This window comes from Betta splendens, chromosome 3 (assembly GCF_900634795.4).
Source record: "Betta splendens chromosome 3, fBetSpl5.4, whole genome shotgun sequence".
Taxonomy (NCBI): Eukaryota; Metazoa; Chordata; class Actinopteri; order Anabantiformes; family Osphronemidae; genus Betta; species Betta splendens.
In genome coordinates, this window is record NC_040883.2 from 1300156 (window position 1) to 1323405 (window position 23250).

Consider the following 23250-nt stretch of genomic DNA (forward strand, 5'->3'; position numbering starts at 1 on the left):
CTGTTCATCACACGTCATGGAGCTGAGCTCTTCCACTCAGATGAGCCAGGATGTGTCTGTTTTAGCAGGTTTTCACAGATGTGTCTCACCTCTGGAGGTGGAGGACTGGGGACGTCTCCACAGCCGAGAGGTTCACTTTGAGCACAGGGCTCGAAGCGCACACAGACACTGAGCTTAGCGTAGCGCAAGGCCACGAACCTTTATCCTCCCTTTGCCCACACTTAATCTTCTCGTCTACGTGTTGGCAAGAAAACAAGAATGCGGATCCTCCAAATGTCTGTTTTCCTCACGGATCAGTGTCAGGATGAAGAGATCAAGTTGCTGACTGACGCTCTTCTGACCAGTGGGACCATCATGTACCAATAGGTGCCCATGAAATTTGCTGAATCCTGCCACAGCTCCTCGTGTCGATCAAGGAAGACGTTCAGGTGATTAAAGACATTTTCTTGAGCTTTGCCTTGACTTCTGTGCAATTCCACCAGTTTTATGCTCCAGTTCGTTATCAAGTCCTGTTTGAGGCCTCTCTCGTCTCTCTGTGGCAGCGTCAGATGCTCCGTGTCGACCTCCATTCACCTCCCAGAGGCTCCGTCTGACCAGCAGGGCCCACATGGTGGCAGCCTAACCCTAACCCTAACCCGCAGCAGCCACTGCTCCCAGCGGAACCACAGGTCAAGCAGCAGCCTGCAGCTCATCAGGGTACGAGATGCGTCACATGCTCCATGCGTTGAGGAGCTTGGGACGTTTCAGAGTCATCTTCTCCTGCAAAGCGTTCATCTCTGTGTTAAATATCCAGACGTGTTGCAGTGCTTATCGTCATGTTTAAGACTTAGTTTGAATTCATCTGCATGTTAGAGAATAGAATGACCATGTAAATAGCGACTCATAGTGAAATGTCCCCACCAGGTCACACGGTGCAGGAGGAACAGGAGGAAATCCACGATGATCCTGTTGCTTTGCTGGGACGCAGCTCCCTTTGGTTTGGAGCCTAAATATTTGTGCATCTTGATCCATATTAGCTGATATTCCACAAACCACAGAACCTGTCGTTTTCAGGTGTGGCGTCTGAATCCGCCGCTGTTTCTGCAGGTGGAGGTGACTGGTGTCACAGCCGGTCGCTGCTGCTGATGCTTTGTCACTTTCCCGTGAGGTTCAGACCCGACTGGTCGTTTATTTCTAGGTGTGTTGATCTTTATCTTCCACTGTGAACGCCTCTCGCCTGCTATTGTTCTGTATTTGGGTCACTGCTCCTACAAATGAATCTGTTTCTAAAGTCACACCCACTACGTTATGGTGTCTTCACGTTAACACCGTCTTCCTCAAATATCTCAAACGGCAACGGAGGAGGAAGAAGTTGTGTTTTGTCCTTTTTAGTCAATTTTTCTCTAAAATGTTCTGCAGCGAATCCAACTAATTTCCCAAAAGCTCCACTGTTTTCTGCACGTGCAGCAGACCCAGCTCCAGCCTCCTGTGGATGCACGGCGGACCAGCAGACCGGAGCGCAGCGTGTTTGCACCTTTGCACGGCTGCGTTTCTCTGCAGACTGTGCTGTCGCTCAGAACCCCATGAGAGGATTTACTAAACTTAGCCCCTACTCCTGAGACGCAGACGCTCCATCGCTTTAAGCACGGCCACTTTAACAGTGAGCAGCTCAGCTGTTCGTCCCTGCAGCCTCTGCAGCCACGACGCAGACCCCAGAAACGAGTGTCAGAACAGGAACGGGTTCTTCCCTGAGCACAGCTGATGTGTGTAGACATGAAAAGGCTGATTAAATAAAGGCGTAAACGCTGGTGGAGCCATGCTGCTCTGGATGCGTGGGTCAGAGTCTTAACCAGCGAAGGCTTCCATCTCAGCGTGACGTCATGCTTCTAAAAATGGGAGGAACGTCTGCTAATCTCTACCGTTTAAGTGGGAGAGCACACCTGAGCGGAGGAACGGCTCAGCCCCTCCTGCCTGTGCTCTGGTGTGGACACGGTGCATGTGCACTGCTTGCAGGGCTTTTACCTGACAGGAGAACACCTGCTAACGCCAACAGGACTTTAAATCTGCACAGCCGAAGGAAATTATTACTTTGTCCGAGCAGCCGGCGTTTGAAGAGGACCTCCCAGGTGAGTGTTCTTCACGAGCGCCTCCGTGTGTCCTGTGTTGAGCGCTGGTCCTCAGCTGCAGCCCAGCTCCTGTTTCCTGACTGATGCTGCGTTGAAGGTCATCTCAGGATACGAGCAAACGGCCTGTCAGTGAAAATCAGCGGCGCACAAAGTTTCCCAACAAGCTCAGCTCTGAACCAACACCCTGGAATGGCACAAACGCGCCTGTTGGTGAATTAAAAGATTATTGAGTTTACATCTCGGGACGAGAACAAGTCAACTCATGCATTTTATGGAAGTGACAGTTTCTTGAAGCAATGCAAAGCTTCCCGCCTTGGGCCACATGTGCATCATTAGAGATATGACGCTCAGCGAGAATCACTCCCACCACGCTCAGCAGCAGAGACAAGCCTGCATGAGGATGAAGTTCAAAAGAATCGCTCCGAGGCCTAGATTGTAAATCCTGAGTAAAACCAACTCGGCTGCTTTTCATGCTGCTTGTGTGAGAATGTGACTGGAGTGAGTCATTTTGCATTTCAGACAGTAAATTAAACAAACAGATCAAATGCAGAACTGCTTTATATATGTGTGATTATTTTTATTGATCAATGCTTCATAGACACATTTCCCCTGTTTTCACTGTGAGGAACTCCTTTCAGCCACTTAGTCTGTTCAGAGCCTCAGGCAACGAGGACGTTCTTAACCTGTAGAGGTCCAATAGTCTCAGCCGGCCTATCGGACTTTAGCTTCCAGAACCAGAACCACCGACCGCGCCTCCTATAAACCTGCTGGGTTTCAGTTCCTTGGAAACTTTCTGATTCAAGAGAACGTCTGCGTTCTCGCGTTAGGACGAAGAGCTGCATACAGTAATTCTACTTCAGCGTCATCTGCTTTGCTCGGTGTAAAGAAGGGCACGAAAAAAGAAGGAGTTTGAGCAGAAGCAGCAGTTTCTACTCAAACCCGTGCTCCAGTGGAGGACATGATGGCAGAGCAAGTCAAGAGCCGTCGTCCCATCGGAAATGTGTTAATTGTACATCTCATGCATAAGTAAGAGCAGTTAACGTTCACAATCAGGAGCGGCTGCTGAGCTTTGGCTCCCATCCTGAAAAAGAAAGAAATAACGGCTGCTCTAAAGACAGATGTCATTAAAATCATCACTGATGCAGCATCAGCAGCCGAGCAGCGTGATTGCAATCGCTGTCATTCAAACGCGGAACGAGCTTGATGTTAATCTGAGCGGCGCCCGCGTCGCAGCCACAGCTTCCTACAAGCAAAGACGAGGCGCTTGTTTCCAATCTGGAGCCTCGTTACAATCAAAGGACATGTAACAGATCCACAACCGTGGCCGCGGACAATAAACAGGTGGATTCATACTGTGGTTCACGCTGCAAACTGAACGCACAGCAAAGAACTGAACTGAGCATGAAAAGACAAACGGGACTCTTCACCTTCGTCACGTCTGGCCTCCTTGTGTTACGCACTGGGGCAGGAGCATGCTGGGAAATGTATTCTTTTTAACTTCCATTCTAACGTGCAGGTTTCAGATTGATCACATATTCCACCTGCATCAGTGTAAAATGACTCACCTCACACATGCTCGGAGCCAGAGCAGAAGCAGCGCTGGGTTTTGGGGAAGTTGCTGGTGCTGTTTGTACAAATAGTCACTTCTTGGTCTGATTCCAGTTTCATACACATGCATCATTATTTTTTTTAGCGTCAACCAGCAGATCTTTGGAGTCATCTTCGTATTGAACCTGGTCCAGAGCATCTCCTCGTGCATCAAAAGCCAGAATGAATCAGTGACTGAGGGAAGTAGAGTGTGTTCTGGCTGCTGATGCCATGAAGACAAACACCAGCAAAGAGGAGCCTAGTTACAAGAGGCTATTTGGCAAATGATGGAGGACAAATCCTCCAGTCGAAGCTTCAGGAGCCCCTTTAAATGAAGTGGAGGTGCTTGTGTTGTTTTACTGGGATGACTGGACACATGAGCCTAATGTTTCCTCCTATAACGTGAGCCTGCGTTCACATCGTCATCATAAACTAGTGACTGAACGACCACAGCCGTCACGACAGGACTCTGTTTACTGATGTGTGGGAATCTTGCAGCTGTAGACTTTGAGTGAGTCCATGTATGTGTGTGGGATTAGCGAGGCTCAGGACAGATTAGGTAATTATAGACACCTGCTGTCTAAGCGTGCTGTGCTGGTCAGGTGTTGCTGCATGAGGTCAGGTGCAGAGGGAGGAAGGTGTGGAGCTGCCGGGCCGACGCGCTGCCATGTGCTCTTAAACGGCGTCTGGTCTGCAGCTCTGCAGAGCTGATGGATCCGGTCCCTGCAGCTGCTGCGCGGCTCTGACACTCAGTCAATCTGCTGCCAGACAGCTGGCGTTCAACCCGCATTTAATTCTGACCAAGCAAAGATTTGATCCCGTGTCAAAGGATGAAGCATTAACTGTCATCGGCCCAGTTTATCAGCTCCTTTATGTTGTGAAGGAGAATTAATGAGGCTCACGCAGCGTGAACGGCGTCGGCGCTGACCCATAATAACAGCATGATGCCTGCAAACGTTCAAACGGCTCTGACGACATCACAGGAACCATCAGCATGACGGGTGCCCCACATAGGAAATAGACGCTGCCATGGTAACGGAGTCTGCACATGATGCACAATGACCATGTCAGAGACTGAACGAAGGCAGGAGGTCCAAGAAATAGCGTCTTATGGAGCAGCTGCAGGTTTTGTTTGTTCAGGAGCAGCTTCCTGGTGGGAGCATGAACCACTCCTGTCCCAGAGCTTTAAAGCAGCAAACACACTTTACTAGAAAGAGACGGGGCGGATCCGCCTCCAGGCTTCTGGTTCCTCTGCTAATCTGACTCCACCTTCCTGCCTAAAGTCAGACCTTCACGTCTCACCTCACCTTCAGGCGCCTCCCAGCAGCTGAATGAGGCACACGGAGCGCTGCTCGGAGCTTCTCTGCAGCTTCGTAGTCGGTTTCCAACGGCCTGAGGACTTCTGAAGGTTCTGAAGGTTCTCCCTGGATCTACTGCACAAGACATGACCTAACTTTGCCTTTTGTTGCTGACACCAGAGGCTGAAGCACCGCTCCACGAGTTCAGGTTCAGTCTCTGCAGACGACGGTGAGCGGCAGCAGCCTGCAGCGATGAGGTAGCGGCGCCCGGACGGTGCAGAGAACCTGCAGACGCGTGTTTGTCCTGAGGTCCTTGAACCACACACACTGTGTCTGCAGCGTTCGCTTTAGTAGATGGACCTGTTTCACATTGTTGGGATATTTAGTGGCAGATGAGTCGTTTGTGTTCTGAAGTCGGCTCGCTCTCTGACCAGCGTGGTGGTGACACCTTGACTTTGCTGGGAAGCCCCTGTTCTGTTACATAAGTCGGCGCTTGTGTGCTGGAGGTGCTAATTTTATCCTCGTTAAAGGCTTAACGGCCATTGATGCTGCAGCGCCGTTTATCAGACAGGTGTGATTGATTTGGCAGCTGTTCTGTCCTTCCTCCATGTTCTCCTCTTTTCATGTCCAGTAGAGAAATGATTTCAATTACTGCATTGTGAAATATGTGATCATCATGTTTCTTTACTACTCAGACTCAGCTGTGAATAGTTGAAGAGAAGAACGAATCCACCATTTATTGCTGGAAGCATTTTTTTAACCTTAGTTTTCAGGGTTTCCATAGATTCTGCAGGTGTTCATGAAGTCATGAAGGTCAAAGTGTTAAAGTGACACGAGTATTTAGTGTTACATAACAGAGGATTGAGAGGCTGCACAGGGGACAGATGATCTTTAAGTCAAAGAGGATTTACTCCAGACCACAACAAAGCAGAGACAGCGGCTGCTCAGTAACAGAGTGGAGCAGCAGGAACCAAAGCAGGAATGAATGAGACCACGACGCGTGTCTCGAGGTTCTGGAGGTTTGCTTGGTAAAAACGGGACGAGACCGATCTGCATGAACATGAGATCAGTGTGCACATAAGCCAAGTCTGTGACTAACTCACCACTGTCTGCTTGAATAATGCAGATTATTAACTCGCCCTGTTCCGATCCAGACCTAATTGTATCACAACAAATGATCAAGTGCAACTTTCACAACCTCGCTGCTCTCAGGACGCAGATGGTGCAGATGGAATTGCATTTAATCACACGTGCGTCCATTAGTTACTACCAGTCATCACCAGCTTCTGTCTGACGGAGCGGGGAGTGAATGCAGCTGGTTACATATTCACACGTCTATAAACTGTTTGGCTCAAGTGCTGCTTCTCTGTGTTTTAGGACCAATGTCACCTTTAAATATTGGTTCAGTCTTTTAATTTGTTGCTTCTCATTAGTGAAGACCGTTTGTTGTCGTGACCCGAGGCTCGTTTCCGCCTGACGTTTCCGCAGACACGCTATAAATCAACACGTTCTTGTATTTAACGCTGTTTCAGCGCCGACGCGATGCAGAAGCAGGTGGAGGTGAGGATGGACGAGAGCCACCTGGAGCCGACGGTGGACGGTCCAGAGAGCGCGTGTGGCGGCCTGTGTGACAAAGTCATGAAGAACATGGTTCTGACGCTCACCATCCTCGGTACCTCACAGAACTCTAAGCTCCCGCTTTGACGCCTTTACCCAGAATGCACTGACGTGATGCGTGTTCTCAGGCGTGTTTCTGGGCTCCATCGCTGGGATGCTGCTGCGGCACGTCTCGCCTCTGCCTCCTGACGTCATCATGATCATCGGCTTCCCGGGGGAGATACTGATGAGGATGCTGAAGATGCTCATTTTGCCTCTTGTTGTTTCCAGTCTGGTCACAGGTGGGTGTGAGTGCTGCTACTTGTTGTGGGCCGGGCCTGAACGGAGCCCGGTGCTGCTGCTGCTGCGAAGGCTCAGCTCAGGCCTTGTTCCCTCAGGTCTGGCCGGGTTGGACGCCAAGTCCAGCGGGCGCCTGGGCACCAGGGCCATGGTGTACTACATGTCCACCACGGTGATCGCCGCCGTGCTGGGCGTGATCCTGGTGCTGCTCATCCACCCGGGGAACCCCAAGCTGAGGGCCAACCTGGGCCACGGCAAGAAGAACGAGGAGGTGTCCAGCGTGGACGCCTTCTTCGACCTCATCCGGAACCTGTTCCCAGAGAACCTGGTGCAGGCGTGCTTCCAGCAGGTAGGACCGCGGAACCTGGGCCGCGCCTGGTCTGAGCCATGAGTCCGCGCTCCAGCTCGTTGCTCTTCTTCTTCCTGTGCAGACCCAGACCATGTCCACCAAGGTGCCGGTGCCCACGAACCGGACCAAAGCACATCCACACTTCACGGTGAAGAAGTCGCTTCATTTCAAGAGCGGGATGAACGTTCTGGGTGAGTGAACGGAGCGAAACCCCGCCAAGGCGCTCGCTTCCGAAACCAACCGTCGTTCTGTGTGTCTCCAGGTCTGATCGGGTTCTTTGTCGCTTTCGGAGTCATTATGGGCAAAATGGGAGAGAAGGCGAAGCTGATGTTGGACTTTTTCAACGTCCTGAACGAGATCGTGATGAGGCTCGTCAGCGCGATCATGTGGTAGGTGCTGCGTCCGCGCCCAAAGCTCGGCCGAGCGGCGCCGCTGGCCTGACGAACCCGTGCCTGCGTCTCCTCAGGTACTCGCCCGTCGGCATCGCCTGCCTCATCTGTGGGAAGATCATCTCCATCGCCGACCTGGAGGTGGTGGCGAAGCAGCTGGGGATGTACATGGTCACTGTGATCGTGGGCCTCATCATCCACGGAGGCATCTTCCTGCCGCTCATTTATTTGGTGATAGTGAAGAAGAACCCCTTCAAGTTCTTCATGGGAATCTTCCAGGCGTGGGTCACAGCGCTGGGAACAGCATCAAGGTACATGAGGTTTGAGGAGCGGTGAGCTCTAGTTCCACGTCCTCCTGGCCTGGTAGCGTAGTTGGTAATGGTTCGCCCTCGGAAGGCAAAGGTCCGCAGTTCGATCCCTGCCCGCGGAATCAGGTGTGACCATGAGCGAGTCACTTTACACAAGCTCCCCGAGCGCCGTTCACTATGGCAGCAGAGAACAAATTTCCCCACTGTGGGACTAATAAGGGTTAAATCTTTCTTAAATCTTTAGAACCTGCCCCCAGGTCTGAGGAAAGCAGCTCCCCACTGTAACGTTCCTGTCCGCGGTGCAGTGAAGTAGTCGTAGTCCACGGAGGACGGTGCTTATTGTAGTCATGATGTGAGAGGCTCTCGTCGCTCTCCCTTTTTAATAAGCGGACGTGTGCGGCGCCACAGTCCAACGCGAACTGAACCTGATCTCCATCCTTCCCTGCAGCGCCGGCACGCTGCCCGTCACCTTCCGCTGCCTGGAGGAGAACCTGGGCATCGACAAGAGGGTGACGCGCTTCGTGCTCCCGGTGGGCGCCACCATCAACATGGACGGCACGGCGCTGTACGAGGCCGTCGCCGCCATCTTCATCGCCCAGATGAACGGGATCCAGCTGGACTGGGGCCAGATCGTCACGGTCAGGTGAGGAGGCGGTCGCACACCGCCGCTCGCTGCTGGCGCTGCCGCCGTGCGTGACCGCCGCCGCCGCCTTGTGTTGCAGCATGACGGCCACGCTGGCCAGCGTCGGCGCCGCCAGCATCCCCAGCGCCGGCCTGGTGACCATGCTGCTGATCCTCACGGCGGTGGGGCTGCCCACGCAGGACATCAGCCTCCTGGTGGCCGTCGACTGGCTGCTGTGAGTGTGACTCTGCAGCTGTGAATGTTTTACTGATTAACTACTGTGTTTTTGTGAACGTCCTGTCCTTTTTGGCGAATGTGGCTGCTTTTCCCTCACTTGCTGCGTTGAGGACGGAGGGGATGAGTGCTTGTTGGACCCAGTAACAGCAGCTCTGGACGCTTTGGCCGCATTCAGGCTGTCGGTCACTGTGCAGCGCGGGACCGACTAACCCGAGGCTGTTTTGTGTGTCCTGTCTCCGCTCGGACACAGGGACCGCTTCCGGACCTCGGTCAACGTGGTGGGAGACTCGTACGGAGCAGGTATCGTTTACTACCTTTCAAAAGACGAGCTGGACACCTTCGACGCCCAGCAGACGCGGATGGACGACTTCGAGATGGCAAAGACACAATCCTTCTTTGAAAACAGCACCAACCAAAATGTATTTGCTCATCACAACTCAATCTTGATAGACGACTGCAAGGTACATTTCACGTTAACGGACATAGAGACGTGTATGTAGAGCGCCCTCCCTGTGTTGCTCCACGTGTCTCTGTGTTTGTGTCACTTCCTGAATAATGTCACTTGGTTTGTAAAGAGGTGAAAAACTAAATATGTTTATATTTATTTATTCACCAGTTATGACTTGAAAAAGCAGTTTTTGTGATACCAGCTGTTAAAAGCAGAGTTTGTTTATTTTATTTCAAATTATTATTATTGTTTTTTTATTGTCTTGTGCACTTTTATCTTTCATACTGTATGTATTTGTTGTGCGATGTCTCTGTTCGTTAAGCCACTGTTCTTTCTTGTTTTATTTAATTGGACGTGTATTTGTTATTAGCCCTGACCAAATTACACCTGTCAGTGACTGTGGTATACATAAAGACTGCTGTTTCAACCTGACCCTAACTCAATGACAACTGGAACATGGGAATGAGAAGTTCACCATTCATTTACTCTCTAGTTCGATGAACATTGTAGTTCATTTCCTAAAGCACGTGGCCAACTCTCATCACTATGTTGTGATTTATCAGCGACAACCACACCGCTGCTCGCTCTGCTCCCGGCGTGTGCTTGTGTGACGGTGCCTTGGCCCAGCAGTTAGATGTTCTTGGTGATTGCTTCCAGGTCACCATGGGCACAAACGGCAGCACGGCAGAGTTCCCTCCGGTTGAGGAGGACCCGTGGAAAAGCGAGTAGAGCTTGTGCTGCTTTCTGTCTGAAGCAGCAGGAAGTGACACAGGGAGAGAAGAACGCGTGGAAGCAGGTGGTGAAGCTGCACCGCCACAACAAACACCAGGCCGGCGTTCCTCCTGCAGAAGACTCACCTCCTGATCCCAAACCCGGCGTTTGCACTAACTAGACACAAACTGCGAGGAACTTGTGCAATTCATGAACTTTGTACAGAAGAATATGAGATATTCGGTTGCCTCAGGGCCTTATTGGTGCTGCTGCAAGCTCCCTGTTCTGTCAAAGAAAAAAGCCCTTTTCCCTGTGCAACATCTCATTTATTCATTTTTTTATTTTCTTTGTTTATTATTTTTGTATTGAAACAAGTAAGCGATCGTTAGCAGAGTTCGACTCAATCAGACACATGCAGGTTGAACGTTTCTCTGATTTTCTGTCTCGTGAAATGTTCCTAAAGCTTTAACCAGGTGAGAGCGTGAGCGGATGATGTAAGTCCAGGCTCTGACGGTTCGACTTACGGGATTAATGTGGCACACGTGGCCGAGCCGAGGAGCAAAGCTTAGGACTCAGACCAGGTGGAGGTACACGGCTAAATGCGGCGGCGCAGGATGAAGATAAGGCTCTTATTCATTCATTTACTTATGCTGACTATTTAAATACGTGTTTGTTTGTTGTTATTATTCTTATGTGTTCTGAGCAGCGAGTTCCTGTAGTCAAACCTCGGCCTGTGTGGAGGTCATGAGGGCGACAGGAAGCTGGGACGAAGCTGCCGGCGCGTTGTTCTGTTTCATGTCTTTACTGTAGCGTACGACAACATTGCCTTGAGAACGTCAGCTGCAGCGTGCAGTCAGTAGGAGAGAGAGAGAGAGAGCGAGGGAGAGCGAGGGAGAGAGAGCGAGAGAGAGAGAGAGAGAGAGCGAGAGAGAGCGAGGGAGAGCGAAAGAGAGAGAGGGAGAGCGAGAGAGAGAGCGAGAGAGAGCGAGGGAGAGCGAGAGAGAGCGAGAGAGAGCGAGAGAGAGAGCGGGAGAGAGAGCGACCCCCTGTAGCTTCACCGCGTCCTGAGACCCGGCGTCTGGGCCGCTCTAAAGCAAATAATCCACGTCTAAAGACGCATTTTGCCTGGAGCATAAATCTGAAGCTGGAGCGATGATGGGATGTGTTTCTTTTCTATACATATTCATGTCTAAAGTGCCTCCTTGCACTTTGTGTAAATACTTTCTTTAGATAACTCTACCAGAATTGTTTTTACTGACTATAACCATAAACATGCATGACTTAGACATAGACAAACACGTTCTAACACCTGAAAACACACTGTTCTTCACACTGAGTGACTGAATGAGTGGATCCTGTTCTTTACTTACAGCAGATTTGGTTATTTAAGCGCAGACATCAGTGGGTTCTGCTCAGTCCTCATGTATGTGTTTCATCCGTGCAACCTGCATGGTTCCATGAATGTGTGAAACCATTAAAAGAATCAATAATGTTTTTATTTTCTGCAGATTGGTTCAAGAGTTTTAATTGGCTCTGACATTTGTGACGTGTGTAAATACCATTGAAACAAATAAACGCTAATCGATGAGCAGCTGTGGTTTTGTGCACATGTACATTCAGTAGATGCTGGCACCAAGAAAAGATAGCGATGGAAGTAAAAATACAGGCTTAATATAAGTTACAAATACATTCTTATCTTACTAAAAAGATAATCTAACAATATTAGCACACACAATATTTTACACAGACACAAATGTTTCCTATTTAAAGAAAACTAGGAAATAAAACATTTGTGTATTTGTTCCTCTTTGCTGACAAGATTTAGACCATTAATAGTGAAATGAAGTAGTGGATATGGCAATAAATACACAACCAAAGGTGATGGAAGAGCTGAGAGCGGCTGCCGTCCCTACTGTCGCTCCAAAGCCGCTGGTTCTGGCGGTTCTGGTCGGGCCTCAGTGGGTGCTGTAGCTCTGTGGAAGCGCCTCCAGAGGGACCAGCGTGTACTCGTCCAGGCCTCCCTTCTCCCTGGGCGAGTCGTGGTGCAGGAAGCTCTCCATCTCCTTCTCCCTCTCCTCACCGGTCGTGATCTGCGGCTGCAGGGCCTGGTGCGGTCCGTTCCACCTGCACAGAGGACGCAGTGGTTCTGATTTCATGTTTCTGATGGAGGGAAATGTGTGTTTTTGTTGGGATTCGTTGGCCTCACCTTTCTCTGGTAACAACGGCAACACACACAATTACCAGCATGGCAAGAGCCACGATGCAGGTCAGAACGACGATCCAACCTGAGACGTGGAGGAGCAGCAGTTAATGGAGGCGGAGCCTGCAGACCGGAGGGTTCTGAATGTGCTGTGCACTCACCTGGAGTCCTCTCATGTCCTGCATCCCGGGCCGGTTCTTTATCAGAAGGTGGGATTTCCTGGTATAAACCTTGAATTAAGAACACGGACACAAGCTTTAAAACTCTGGCTGGTGCTGAGGAGACGACTGTAGACGGAGCTTCTCTGTCTGTCATATTTACCAGTTTTACTTTTGGGAAGAACCAGCTTCTCTTTGAAGGTGGTACTGGAGATGGTAGAAGGCTCGTGGTCTAGCTTCACTCTGCGTCCAGACTTCCCATCAGAGCTCTGGGTCCCGGGAAGCTCATCTGATGCCACAGTGTCTGTTGCTGCAGTGGTTGACTCTGCTTTGTCTTCAAACATCCCTGATCCGGATTCGGTGAATGTTGCAGCCTTTGCTTGAATGGATGACTCTGCTTTGTCTTCAAACATCCCTGATCCGGATTCGGTGAATGTTGCAGCCTTTGCTTGAATGGATGACTCTGCTTTGTCTTCAAACGTTCCTGATCCAGATTCGGTGAACGCTGCTTCAGTGATCGACTCCAGTTTTTCTTCCAAGACTCCAGATCCAGACTTCTCACTGCTCCCATTCACGTCTCTGCTGTCGGGGTGGGCGTTCGGCTGCTGTGATGCCTGACTGCTGGCCTTGCTCTGTGCTTGAGTGGTGACTGAAGGGATGAGCAGCTCATCCACCATGGCCTCGTGGAGAACGTCATTCTCAGCGCTGGTAAGAGTCGCAGCTAAAATACGAAAGAAAAGTAAAGTTGAACTTTGAAAGAACAAACGAACACGTTTCATGCCTAATTCCTGAACTAACGAATTTTATCCTTCTGCAAGTGCGACACACCCAGCGCACAATAGAAGACTCCTGTTTCTGATTTAGTTGGAACTAAGCCAATGTCATCGGCATAAAAGAGAAAGAGGCCAGAATAGAACAACTCTGTGAACCAGCTTCGAAACGTGAATGCGTCTCCCACAACAGCCCAGAACATTTTACAAAGACACGTCACAAAAGCACGTTATTGTGATGTGGATGTGAAACCACTGCAGCACTGATGACATCTCACTCCCATTGAAAGAGTAACAGCTGAAACATAAAGAGCACCACGTGGCGGCAGAGCAAGTCTTGTGGAGGACGAGGCAAAGGAGACAATGGCTAGAAAATGAAGTCTCTATGCTACAAAACAGCTTCTATTTTGATGAACACAATATTATTACATCACAGAGAAACTACCTTTGAATGTACGCTGAAAAAAGCAGATACTAGAAAAAATCACTTTGACTTACTACTGACAGGTGTTGAGTGGACCGCACCAAGAAGACCCACTATCACTGCCACAAGAAGATTCCTCATCCTTCCTTCCTTGTACCTGTTGAGAGAGCTGGAATCTTTTAACACACTAACCTGCAAATCTGATGAATCACGCCTTATATACGCAGCAGGAAGTGGGTGTTCCAGTGGGTCAACAAAGACGGGCACACCTGTGAGCCGCCTCCTTCCTCACACGCCTTCCCTTGTGTTTAACCTCCTCGGGCATCCTCTGCAAAACACTCAGACACATATTAGACACATGAAAACATTCAGTGACATACGAGGAAGGCACCTGGAAGCTTTTTATTGATCGTAACATGCAGTAACACAAACGAAGCCAGGGAAGTGGGATCTGGAGACGGAGCCTCGGCGCGGGGATGAGCGGAGGCTGAAAGCTGCTTCTTGCCTGAACCTGCATTAAAGGCTTCCTTAGAGTTTCCTAATCTCACAGGAGGAAGTGTTGCACCACATGAAGCAATTTCCTCATACTGTTTATATACACAGAAACCACAAAGTCCAGTTTGGATGTAAATGGATGAATCTATTATAACGTAACCCTGCTCCCATTAGTTGTTTAGTACCTGTACTTTAATGTACATGTTTATTTTTTACATTGAATGAAATACAATCACGGTTGTGCGGTGGGTAGCACTGTCGCCTCACAGCGGACCGGGTGCCTTTCTGTGTGGAGTTTGCCTGTCCTCCCCGTGTTAACGTGGGTTCTCTCTGGGTTCTCCAGCTTCCTCCCACGGCCCAAAAACATGCATTAGGTTCATCGGTCACTGTGACTCGCCCGTAGGTGTGAGTGTGTGTGCGAATGGTTGTCTGTGTGTGTGTTTCCCTGCGAGGGGCTGGCGACCTGTTCAGGGAGGACCCGCCTCTCGCCCACAGACAGCTGGGATGGGCTCCAGCACCCCCACGACCCGCATGGGGATGAGGTAGAAGATGGTTGGATGGAAATACAATTGTTAAGTATAAAAGGACAAGTTTAGTTTTGCTGGAGTGTTTGTTAAATAGAACAGAATTTCAAGAAAAACAGGTTGGAAAACTTTCCAATGTGTGAAAACAAACTCAGGGAAGTAGAAACTTTTTTGGCTGGAAACAGTTCAAGATCTCAGACATATTAAGACACTGAGTGCATGTGCATCCAACAACACTCTCTTACTCATTTGTGCTTTCTTATCGTGCCGTTGTCCACTATGCAAACAGAGTCCACAGTCATGGAGCTGAGCAGGAATAGGAATCCAACCGTGGCTGCGTATCCGCTCCCTGCAGCTGAGTGACGTAGTGGTATGCAGCGGAACTCGAGGCGTCACTGGAGCTTTATTCTCAGGCTTCATCAGCACGTAGCAGGAATTACTCAGCATGTGTGGGTGAGGACATGTCCCGTCCTGCACTCCACACCCACTAAAGGTTAAATTGTTTTACTGTTAAGAACTGAGATTTACAATGGATTAGCAACAGGACACAACCTGAAGGCCCAACACAAGCCTGGCCTTCACAAGCGGCTCCTAGTCAACTTTCAGCAGCTCGACTCTTGTGAGTCAGTGCACATTGTTCCCACGGTGTGGCAAACTGCTGGGTGTGAGAAGGGAGGAGCTGTTGACCGCTTTCTTCTTGTGTGAGTTTCCCTCACTCTGCTTGATCAACTCACCAACTTTGATGTGAAAGTTTGAAGTTGTGGCCTTTTTTCCTTTCCAGCTACATCGAAGATCCAAATGTAAAACAGACCTAAACTTCACAAACGAGCTCAGGCCAAAGGCGCCTCTGGCTTCATGACTCAGCTCGGAGAAGCAAAAATATTTAGCATTCTGGTTTTCTTCTGTGGTTTAGAAACACAAAGTTATATCCACACACATCCAATGACGCTGGACGCGCTCTGTGTTTGTGCATAATTAAGTATATGAATGGATAAACACTTGCAAAGCAACAGAACACAATGTCTTTTAAGGACAGGCCCGCCGGGCAATTAGCAGCTGCTGCAAGTGATTCCCTTGCTGTTGTCACTGCTTTATGGCTTCATACTCCAAAGCCACAGCAAAATAGTCCCTGTTGCACTGGGTTCACCAATAATTTGCAACTGTATATGTGCGACCTACTGAATATCATCCAAGCCAGTGTTGGGACAACCACAGTGGGACCTGTCCGTTCGCGCTTAATGACTTTTGGTTAAGCATTAAAGCAGCTCACTGCCTGTGAAATGCAACATCTATTGCAAGGAAACCTGAACCACACCTTGTGCATTCAAGTTTTAATACAGTTATTCAGGTTTATGGCATTACAGGTAACGCTCAAGATGACAAAACATAAAACAAATTTTAAATGTGCCGCTCCTTTTCTGGTTAAGGTTCATTACATCCCAAGGGTTAAAGCTAAAGCGAGATGGGACGATTTAAACTGCTCTAACAAATTTAATAAACTACAATTTACTCGAATTTTAAGGGTCATCAATAACGTAAGAATTATAATATAATTATAATAATTATTATTATTTATATTACTTATTCTATAGTATTTATTACACTGTAAATATAGAGACGAAACTATACATTGAGTGACTGAATATACATAATTAGCATAGAAAGTCTTGATTACAGATGGGCAGTACAGCATTTACATACACATACACATAAATATCCTACATTTTCAAAAAACTGCGTTCATTGCTAAAAGTTTTCACTCTTCATCAGCCGGTAGCTTAGAAACTAAAAAAGCGAAGACATTTGACTCGATCAGTGTTTGTGATTTGTAGTGTTTTGCTTTGTTCATAATAATAATAATAATAATAATAATAATAATAATAATAATAATAATAATAATAATAATAATAATAATAATAATAATAATAATAATAATAATAATAATAATAATAATAATAATAAATTAATAATAATTCGTAGTTTTATCTTTTCACGCGAGTGCGTGCTTACAGACCTACAAAAGATATGTCCATGAACAGGACGCACAGAAGAAAAAGAGCAGGACGCACAGCGTTTGTCGCGCGTTGATGACGTAACCAGTAACCAAATATTTGTAAAAGTAACGTAAATATTCTTGAAACATTGTATTAGTGACATCGACAGTTTTTGCAGCAGACTTAAGGTAAGACCTCAGTCCGTCCGTCCGCTTTACTGTTTCAGTCATGCGTAAAGTTGCAGGCTAAACGTTAGCACTAGCATTAGCTAGTAGAACGGAGCTCAGCCTGCGTTTAGCAATGTTTCATGCGCTCACAGTAGGCATTGTTATTGAACAGGTTCAGACAACCATGACGTCAGTGGTTTGTTTGGTAAAACAGAGTTAAAAGATTGGGAGACTTAGCTAATTGTAATGTGGACTTGGCTATGTGAAACGTCCAGTCACATGTCCCTCGGTCTAAAGTGTTGATGAGCTTCGGGGGAAACGGCACCGAACAGGCTCCAGCTGTTAAAACAACACTTAACACGGATCCTTCGTCTTCGTGGCCGAGTTCTGTACTAAGACGAACAGAAGAGACCAGTCTGAAGTCCTGTCACTTTGGAGCATCTAATAGTGATGGCATGCAAGTGTCTTATGTAACGTCTAATTGAACCTCAGGTGATTTACAATAGTGAAATCATGTTTAACGATGCAGGAGTGCGCGTCTGGTTGAAGGAGCCAACCTGCCAGTGTTTCCATAGAACAGCAACGGTTCCTGTTAGTAGGAAATGGGTTTGTTCATAGCTTCAGTTGGTTGTGGTCAAACCAGAAACGTTCGTTGTGTGTATGTGCCAGCAACGTGAACGCAACTAGATATGTCCACAAAGGTATGACATTTGTTCTTGAGTTTAGTGACACATCCAGGAAGCTGCCTGTGTAACTGGACGGGTCCTCTGGTGTCGGACTTCAGATGCCTGTGTTCACACGCATGTCTGCACATATTCTTCCCATTCAAACTGAGCCACACGGTCACAGATGATCGTCCCCTAATGAACAGAGCTTGACACAGAGAATATCTGATATATCAGATGAAACAATGTGATGACACATTTCTGTGGAGTCAGAATTTGCATATCTGCTCTCAAACAACGCTGCTTCTCATCCACATGTGTTCCGACATGTGAACTTGTCCCAGAGCTGCATCAGAATCAGACCCTGAATGAACCCATAGCGTTTTAGATGAGCTCTAAGAACCTTGGTGTATTATAACATACCTAAATATTCCTATTATGACATACTGATGAATTGTAAAAAAGCATTTTACATTTCTTGTGCTTAAATGTAAATACAAATACAGTGATTGGTGATAATCATCTCTGAACATAATTGTTTTGTATCAAATGATGAAACCCAGACAGGATCCTTCGGACACAGGAACTGACGAGCACTGATAGTGTGTAAAGTGGCAAATTTGTGAAATACAATACGTGTGTAACTGTATTTCCTTTTCCTCTATGTATTTGTTGTCGTGCAATGACATGGAAACGGAGACACTTTGGCTTTTAATAGTTGGAATGTTTGACTGAAACTCCTTGTGGCACATTGTAATGAAACCACATATGCATTGTGTAATTTATTACAGCGGTTGAAAGCCCCTCAGGTTATTTCTCAGTGGAGCTTCCAGACATCTAACACTCACTAGCGCATCCTTTACTAAACCAGTTACTGTTTACTAGGCTAACTAATCCCATCTTACCTGTCAACACAGTGGCGCACTGCAGGACACTGCAAGCCGTCACGTGTAGCTAAATGTGCAGTTGGTGCTACTGTTGGAGACATGGAAGTGGCTCATTTGTTTTAAATATTACAATGTACACTTTTCCTTTTTCACCGTCCTTGTTTTCCATCCACCTGCACTATGAGCTTCTGACTGGCCGAACACGTGAACCTTGTAATCAGCAGTAGGTTGATCAGGGACAGTGGAAAAACCAGTCAGACTGGAGCTCAAGGACAAGAATTGGACACCTGTAACATAAGGGACTTAAACCTTACGTGAACCTTTGTAATGATCCGGTTTTATTCTTGATGGGGCATAAAATGTAATTAGATTTTCATCAGTGACACAGGTACGAATGGGAGCAGTTAGACTGAGAACACACACATAATGTCTTTATTCTAAACATATAAAAGCTAAATGGACTGTCTAGTGCTGAACCGCGTTTATTTGTTTCTTACTGGATCCCAAGCAGCGAATTGACCGCTTCTTCCGATACTTATACACAGCAACAGGAGGTGGATGTTTGAGGTTTTTGCTTCAAAAGGTGCATCATCCAGTTATTTAGAGAAAGTTCCTTATGATTTATCTGATATATGTTCAATAAACAAATGAAAGCTCATGATTAAACCTGAGACTCCTCCACAGCTGTCTGTCTGCCTCTCCTCCAAAGTTAAACGTCTTCCTAACTGACATGTAAGAGAGGAGGAAGGAGAGGAATTATTGAGAACTGCAAATTAGTACTCCCACATTCTCCCTTTGTTATTGTCACAGTATCTGATTTGAAAGGGGAATAAATCAAAAGGAGGAAGTGCGAGGCGACAAAATGATGCTGATGGTGACTTAAGAGCACTAAGCCTGTCTCTTATGACACCAAGATTAATGTTAGCGTTTTCTGGACATGTTCTCGTGGCTTGGTGAATTATTAAATTTGGTCAATGCCTTCCTCAGGAGATGTCATCTCTGTGTGGCACCAGCGATGGCTTTCAAGATGCACGACAGGAGGCTCCGTCGAAGGAGGCAAGTACAACGTGACAGTGCAGCACTTGGAGGCTTTTGTAGCATAATGCGACGCAGCACACATGAACTAGATTGGTGTCTTGCAAAGGTATATTTGATAGCGAGCTTCGGGCTCAGTCATTAATAATGAGATGTTTCTGGTTTCAGTCCTATAGAAACATAAAATTAACCCTAATGACCCAAACCCTCACACTGGTTATTTTGTCATTGGGAAATATAATTTTCTTTCTTTCTTTTGTTGTGTTACTTTTATGCCAAACACATCCAAAGATAACAAAAAAGAAAATACTTGTGTTTGTATGAACAGACAGCGGGACTTTAACCAGTGCTCACACTGGTTTGGTATGAGGCTCAGACATGCTTTAGCAGGTTTCCCTAATGTTTGTAAAACAGCTGATTTATTGCACGTATGATTAAAAGAGCGAGAACTAAGCAGCACAGAGGCGCTGGCATTAGAGCAAAGCTAGAGGAGCGTCATTCTCTGACTGGCCTCAGGTTCCTCGTGGGACAGCGTGGGTTCATCTCCATTCACGTGTTGTGTTGTCGCCCTTAGGAGTCGGAGCACCCCCGCGTTCTCATTCCTGAGCTGTGCCGACTCTTCTACCAGCTGGGCTGGGTGACGGGGACGGGCGGAGGCATCAGTCTGAGACGAGGGTTTGTATGTGAGGAGTCTGAATGTTAACGCTGTGTGTGTCACTCTACTGTACATCCACACTGCGCTCCACTACACCTCCTCCTCCTCCTCCCACCGACTCGTCAGAGAGGATAAAAAGGTAGCGGCGCCGCGTGAGGCTGATGTGAGGTCAGCTCCACGCGCTGACAGCATGCGCCAACCTGGGCTAAAAACAGTCGACCAGAGAGTCACTGTAAAGAAACGGAATCAAGCCGAAGGTTGTGACAGGTTATTACAAACATCTTTGAAGTGTGTGTTTCATTTTTGGATAAAAGCTGCAAAGAAAGCAGAACCCATTAGCAAATCTCCTGCCAGACTTTTATTCAAGTCAACACGGAACTTGAGTGAAACTGAATAAGATTCACCGACTGCTGCTGCTTCGCTCGGACGGAAAACATTTTGCTAAAATGATCTGGGGAAGAATTTCTTTTTATCTTGTTATTACTTTTTGGGGTTTTTGACAGAATAATTAGTTTGTAGTGAAATGGGAGACATTAAAAGTTCCCGTCAGCCATGTTTCTCCATCTTGGTGCTGCTGTTTGTTTCTCTTTGTTTTCCTCCAAAGTCTAAAAGCTGTTTTGTGCCTCTAAACATAACATTAAAGCACATATTGAGTTTCCTGTAGGACTGTGGGAAGATTGACACTTACATTGTAATGAGTCTGTTTTACTTTCTCTGTCTGTCTCCATCTACGTTTATTTTTGAAGCCTTTTTTTGTTTTACCACAGTTTCTTTGGCTTGACTCAGAGATGAGTCAGAGCCTGAGGCGCCTTTGCCAAACCTCCACTCACAATCAATAGGCTCCTCCGTTATCTGGCGTGTTTGCTGGTGTTTTATTTCTCTTTATTCTGTGGGGAGTTGTCATTTGGACAGAAAGAATTGTAGACATTGAGAGGTTCAGACTCACCTCAGTGTTTTGTTTTTTTATGAAACCTGTAGTGAGTACATTTCAGTAATGCTCATCTGTGGAAATCTTTTAACAATGAACTAATAAGTAAATGAGGGACTTCAGCAAAATGATCTTTCTGACATTCTGTTAAAGCCACAGTTTAAAGCAGACATTCAGTCCTGCGTTGACGTCACCGGCCTCGTTCTCGTGTCGTCACACGTCCTGACCTGTGCCTTGTGACCCACAGGGAGCAGATCTACGTCGCCCCGTCAGGCGTCCAGAAGGAGCGAATACAGGTGAGCGGGTCAGAACCGCAGACTGGACCGCCACTGGTTCCGTTTAAATAATGCCCTTTAATGTTTGTGCCCGTCAGCCAGAAGACATGTTTGTGTGCGACGTGCAGGAGCGAGACATCAGCTGTCCACCTGCGTGGAAGAAGCTGAAGAAGAGCCAGTGTACGCCGCTCTTCATGAACGCCTATACGCTGAGAGGTGAGGCAGCCCCACACCCCCACAGGCCGCCTGCCAGGGCTAGTCTTCATTCAACTCACAGCGTTCGTGTCAATGCAGCATGAATTTGCCATCAGGAAAACATTTAATACGTAGCAGAGCAAACAAACGTTTCACATACACGCTTTGAAGTTTGTGTTCTACAAAATAAAAGCCTTGTAGAATAACAACATATTACAGATTCTGGGCAAGTGTGGTGTGTGGGGAGCTCTTAGTCACGTATAAAGCTTTGAAAGTATAACCAGCATGGCCCCAAACAGGCTTGATAATCAGGTTACCCTGTGTCCTCTAAACACCAGGCCAAGGTTTGCATCCATCACAGAGGAGGACGCCTCTAAAACACGGCTCACGTGTCCAGAGCTCTTTCTCTTTGACCGCGTTTCTACTCTTACACAAGTCTACAACACAATAATCTAAATCTGTCCCTTTGCTAAAATGCAGGTGCACAGGCAGTTATACACACCCACTCCAAGGCTGCTGTCATGGCAACGCTCCTGTTTCCTGGCAAAGAGTTCAGGATAACCCACCAGGAGATGATCAAGGGGATTCGTAAGGGCACCTCAGGCACCAACTATCGGTACGTAATCAAACAATTGTTCATCTGGCCTTATTGTTATCATTTCAGTTACTTATGTGTCATAAAATATCAATGGTCAAACTCTGGAAAAACCCAGTAGTCATGAACAGTGTCAGACAAAGAGTCAAAGCTTGTCAGACGCCGTAGTCTGACAGAAGGCAAAACGGAAACCGGCACAGATTGTGTCACGCGAGTCAGGTGCCGACACACACTCTCTCTGTGAATGATCTCTTTGTACTGAGTCAGGCCCCGTCTTGCCGTGATAGCAGTGAGTCATGTTGTTGCAACCTGCTTGTACGTAGGTATGATGACACCTTGTGTGTGCCTATAATTGAAAACACACCGGAGGAGAAGGATCTGAAAGACCGCATGGCTCACGCAATGGAGGAATATCCAGACTCGTGCGCCGTCCTCGTCCGCAGACACGGCGTCTACGTCTGGGGCGAATCGTGGGAAAAAGCCAAGACCATGTGAGAACTCCCCCAGCTCTGCTCTCGGCTCGTACCCATGAACTCTGTGGTGTTTCACGTGCTTCTGTGTTTGCAGGTGTGAGTGCTACGACTACCTGTTTGACGTTGCTGTGCAGATGACGCAGTGTGGACTGGACCCCTCGGCGGCGCCGGTGGAACAAAACGGAATAGTTTGACAACCTCCTTTGCTTTAAAGCCACTTTTGTTGATGAAGGGTCATTAGGTCAATCAGGAGAGGAGGTTATAATTATTTGCCTTTCACAGAGGCCTGCTTCAAATTTGATGAAATTTGGAGGTGAGGGCAGATTGAGGGTTAAAGGAGGGTATAGGCCTGTGATCCCTTTTAAAGGTTCTATAGACCGGAACCACATCACTGATGTACCTGTAACTGTCAATACAAGCAGTTCATTGTGACAATAAAAATAGCATCATGCAGTTTGATGTCCTCCCAGTTGTTTTTAAAATATGACTTACACGTCGTTTTTACACAAACGCGCTGAAGTGGATTCATAGATTCGCCTGCATCCTTTGGTGAGTGGACGCCAGCAGCTGGTTGTGACAGCCTTGGTCCAGTGCATCCATGGACGGTCTTCTGCTCTCGCGCCTCCTTCCCAGCACAGACCGCTGCTCTCAGTGCCTTTGCATAAAGCCTGCGGATCCTTCCCCAGCACGCCTCCAGTCGTCTGCATCCTCATTCTCTCATGAAAGCCAGAGCAGTGCTTTAAACAAGCTCCCTCCGCTGCCACCGTCCCATCGCTACCATTGTACTCGCTGCAGAATATGCCACGGGCTTATTTAAAATGGGGAAAACAAGAAATACTGTATGCAACACAACCACAACA

General features: G+C 47.6%; 3 protein-coding genes across 6 annotated transcripts; 2 read left to right on the plus strand and 1 right to left on the minus strand.

Moving 5' to 3' along the window:
• Positions 1-1898: 1898 nt before the first annotated feature.
• LOC114852692 (excitatory amino acid transporter 2-like) lies at positions 1899-11538 on the plus strand. 3 transcript variants are annotated; one of them, XM_041070121.2, is made up of 11 exons: positions 1899-2105; positions 6523-6662; positions 6736-6888; positions 6985-7235; positions 7318-7426; positions 7498-7624; positions 7702-7935; positions 8381-8575; positions 8655-8789; positions 9042-9252; positions 9897-11538. In XM_041070121.2, the coding sequence occupies exons 2-11, from the start codon at positions 6533-6535 to the stop codon at positions 9966-9968; spliced, it is 1617 nt and encodes a 538-aa protein (XP_040926055.1). In that variant the 5' UTR covers positions 1899-2105; positions 6523-6532; the 3' UTR covers positions 9969-11538. The 3 variants fall into 3 exon arrangements, with proteins under 3 accessions (XP_040926055.1, XP_055363548.1, XP_029001083.1); XM_055507573.1 differs by lacking the exon at positions 1899-2105 and adding an exon at positions 4897-5247; XM_029145250.3 differs by lacking the exon at positions 1899-2105 and adding an exon at positions 4898-5219.
• LOC114852693 (uncharacterized) lies at positions 11460-14852 on the minus strand. Of its 2 annotated transcripts, XM_055507576.1 has the most exons (6): positions 13772-14852; positions 13577-13659; positions 12472-13029; positions 12312-12380; positions 12157-12235; positions 11460-12074 (listed from the first exon to the last, which is right to left on the minus strand). In XM_055507576.1, exons 1-6 carry the CDS (start codon positions 14017-14019, stop codon positions 11906-11908), a joined length of 1206 nt encoding a protein of 401 aa, XP_055363551.1. In that variant the 5' UTR covers positions 14020-14852; the 3' UTR covers positions 11460-11905. The 2 variants fall into 2 exon arrangements, with proteins under 2 accessions (XP_055363551.1, XP_029001084.1); XM_029145251.3 differs by lacking the exon at positions 13772-14852 and having other exon boundaries at positions 13577-13742.
• Positions 14853-16545: 1693 nt separating this feature from the next.
• apip (APAF1 interacting protein) lies at positions 16546-22843 on the plus strand. The gene is made up of 8 exons (XM_029145235.2): positions 16546-16703; positions 19222-19290; positions 19844-19944; positions 21100-21148; positions 21226-21343; positions 21803-21938; positions 22241-22408; positions 22485-22843. The coding sequence occupies exons 2-8, from the start codon at positions 19225-19227 to the stop codon at positions 22582-22584; spliced, it is 738 nt and encodes a 245-aa protein (XP_029001068.1). The 5' UTR covers positions 16546-16703; positions 19222-19224; the 3' UTR covers positions 22585-22843.
• The last annotated feature ends 407 nt before the right edge of the window (positions 22844-23250 follow it).

Bases quoted from the DNA above. Each gene is read 5' to 3' on its own strand.
- LOC114852692 (XM_055507573.1), top strand. The intron at 6,663-6,735 runs GTACCTCACAGA...GCGTGTTCTCAG, and splicing joins TCTGACGCTCACCATCCTCG to GCGTGTTTCTGGGCTCCATC. The intron at 9,253-9,896 runs GTACATTTCACG...GATTGCTTCCAG, and splicing joins TCTTGATAGACGACTGCAAG to GTCACCATGGGCACAAACGG.
- LOC114852693 (XM_055507576.1), bottom strand. From the start codon at position 14,019: ATGCAGGTTCAGGCAAGAAGCAGCTTTCAGCCTCCGCTCATCCCCGCG. The intron at 13,030-13,576 runs GTAAGTCAAAGT...TTCGTATTTTAG, and splicing joins CCACTCAACACCTGTCAGTA to CTGCGACTCTTACCAGCGCT. The intron at 12,381-12,471 runs GTAAATATGACA...TCTTAATTCAAG, and splicing joins TCTTCCCAAAAGTAAAACTG to GTTTATACCAGGAAATCCCA.
- apip (XM_029145235.2), top strand. From the start codon at position 19,225: ATGTCATCTCTGTGTGGCACCAGCGATGGCTTTCAAGATGCACGACAG. The intron at 19,945-21,099 runs GTTTGTATGTGA...TGTGACCCACAG, and splicing joins GGCATCAGTCTGAGACGAGG to GGAGCAGATCTACGTCGCCC. The intron at 21,149-21,225 runs GTGAGCGGGTCA...TGTGCCCGTCAG, and splicing joins TCCAGAAGGAGCGAATACAG to CCAGAAGACATGTTTGTGTG.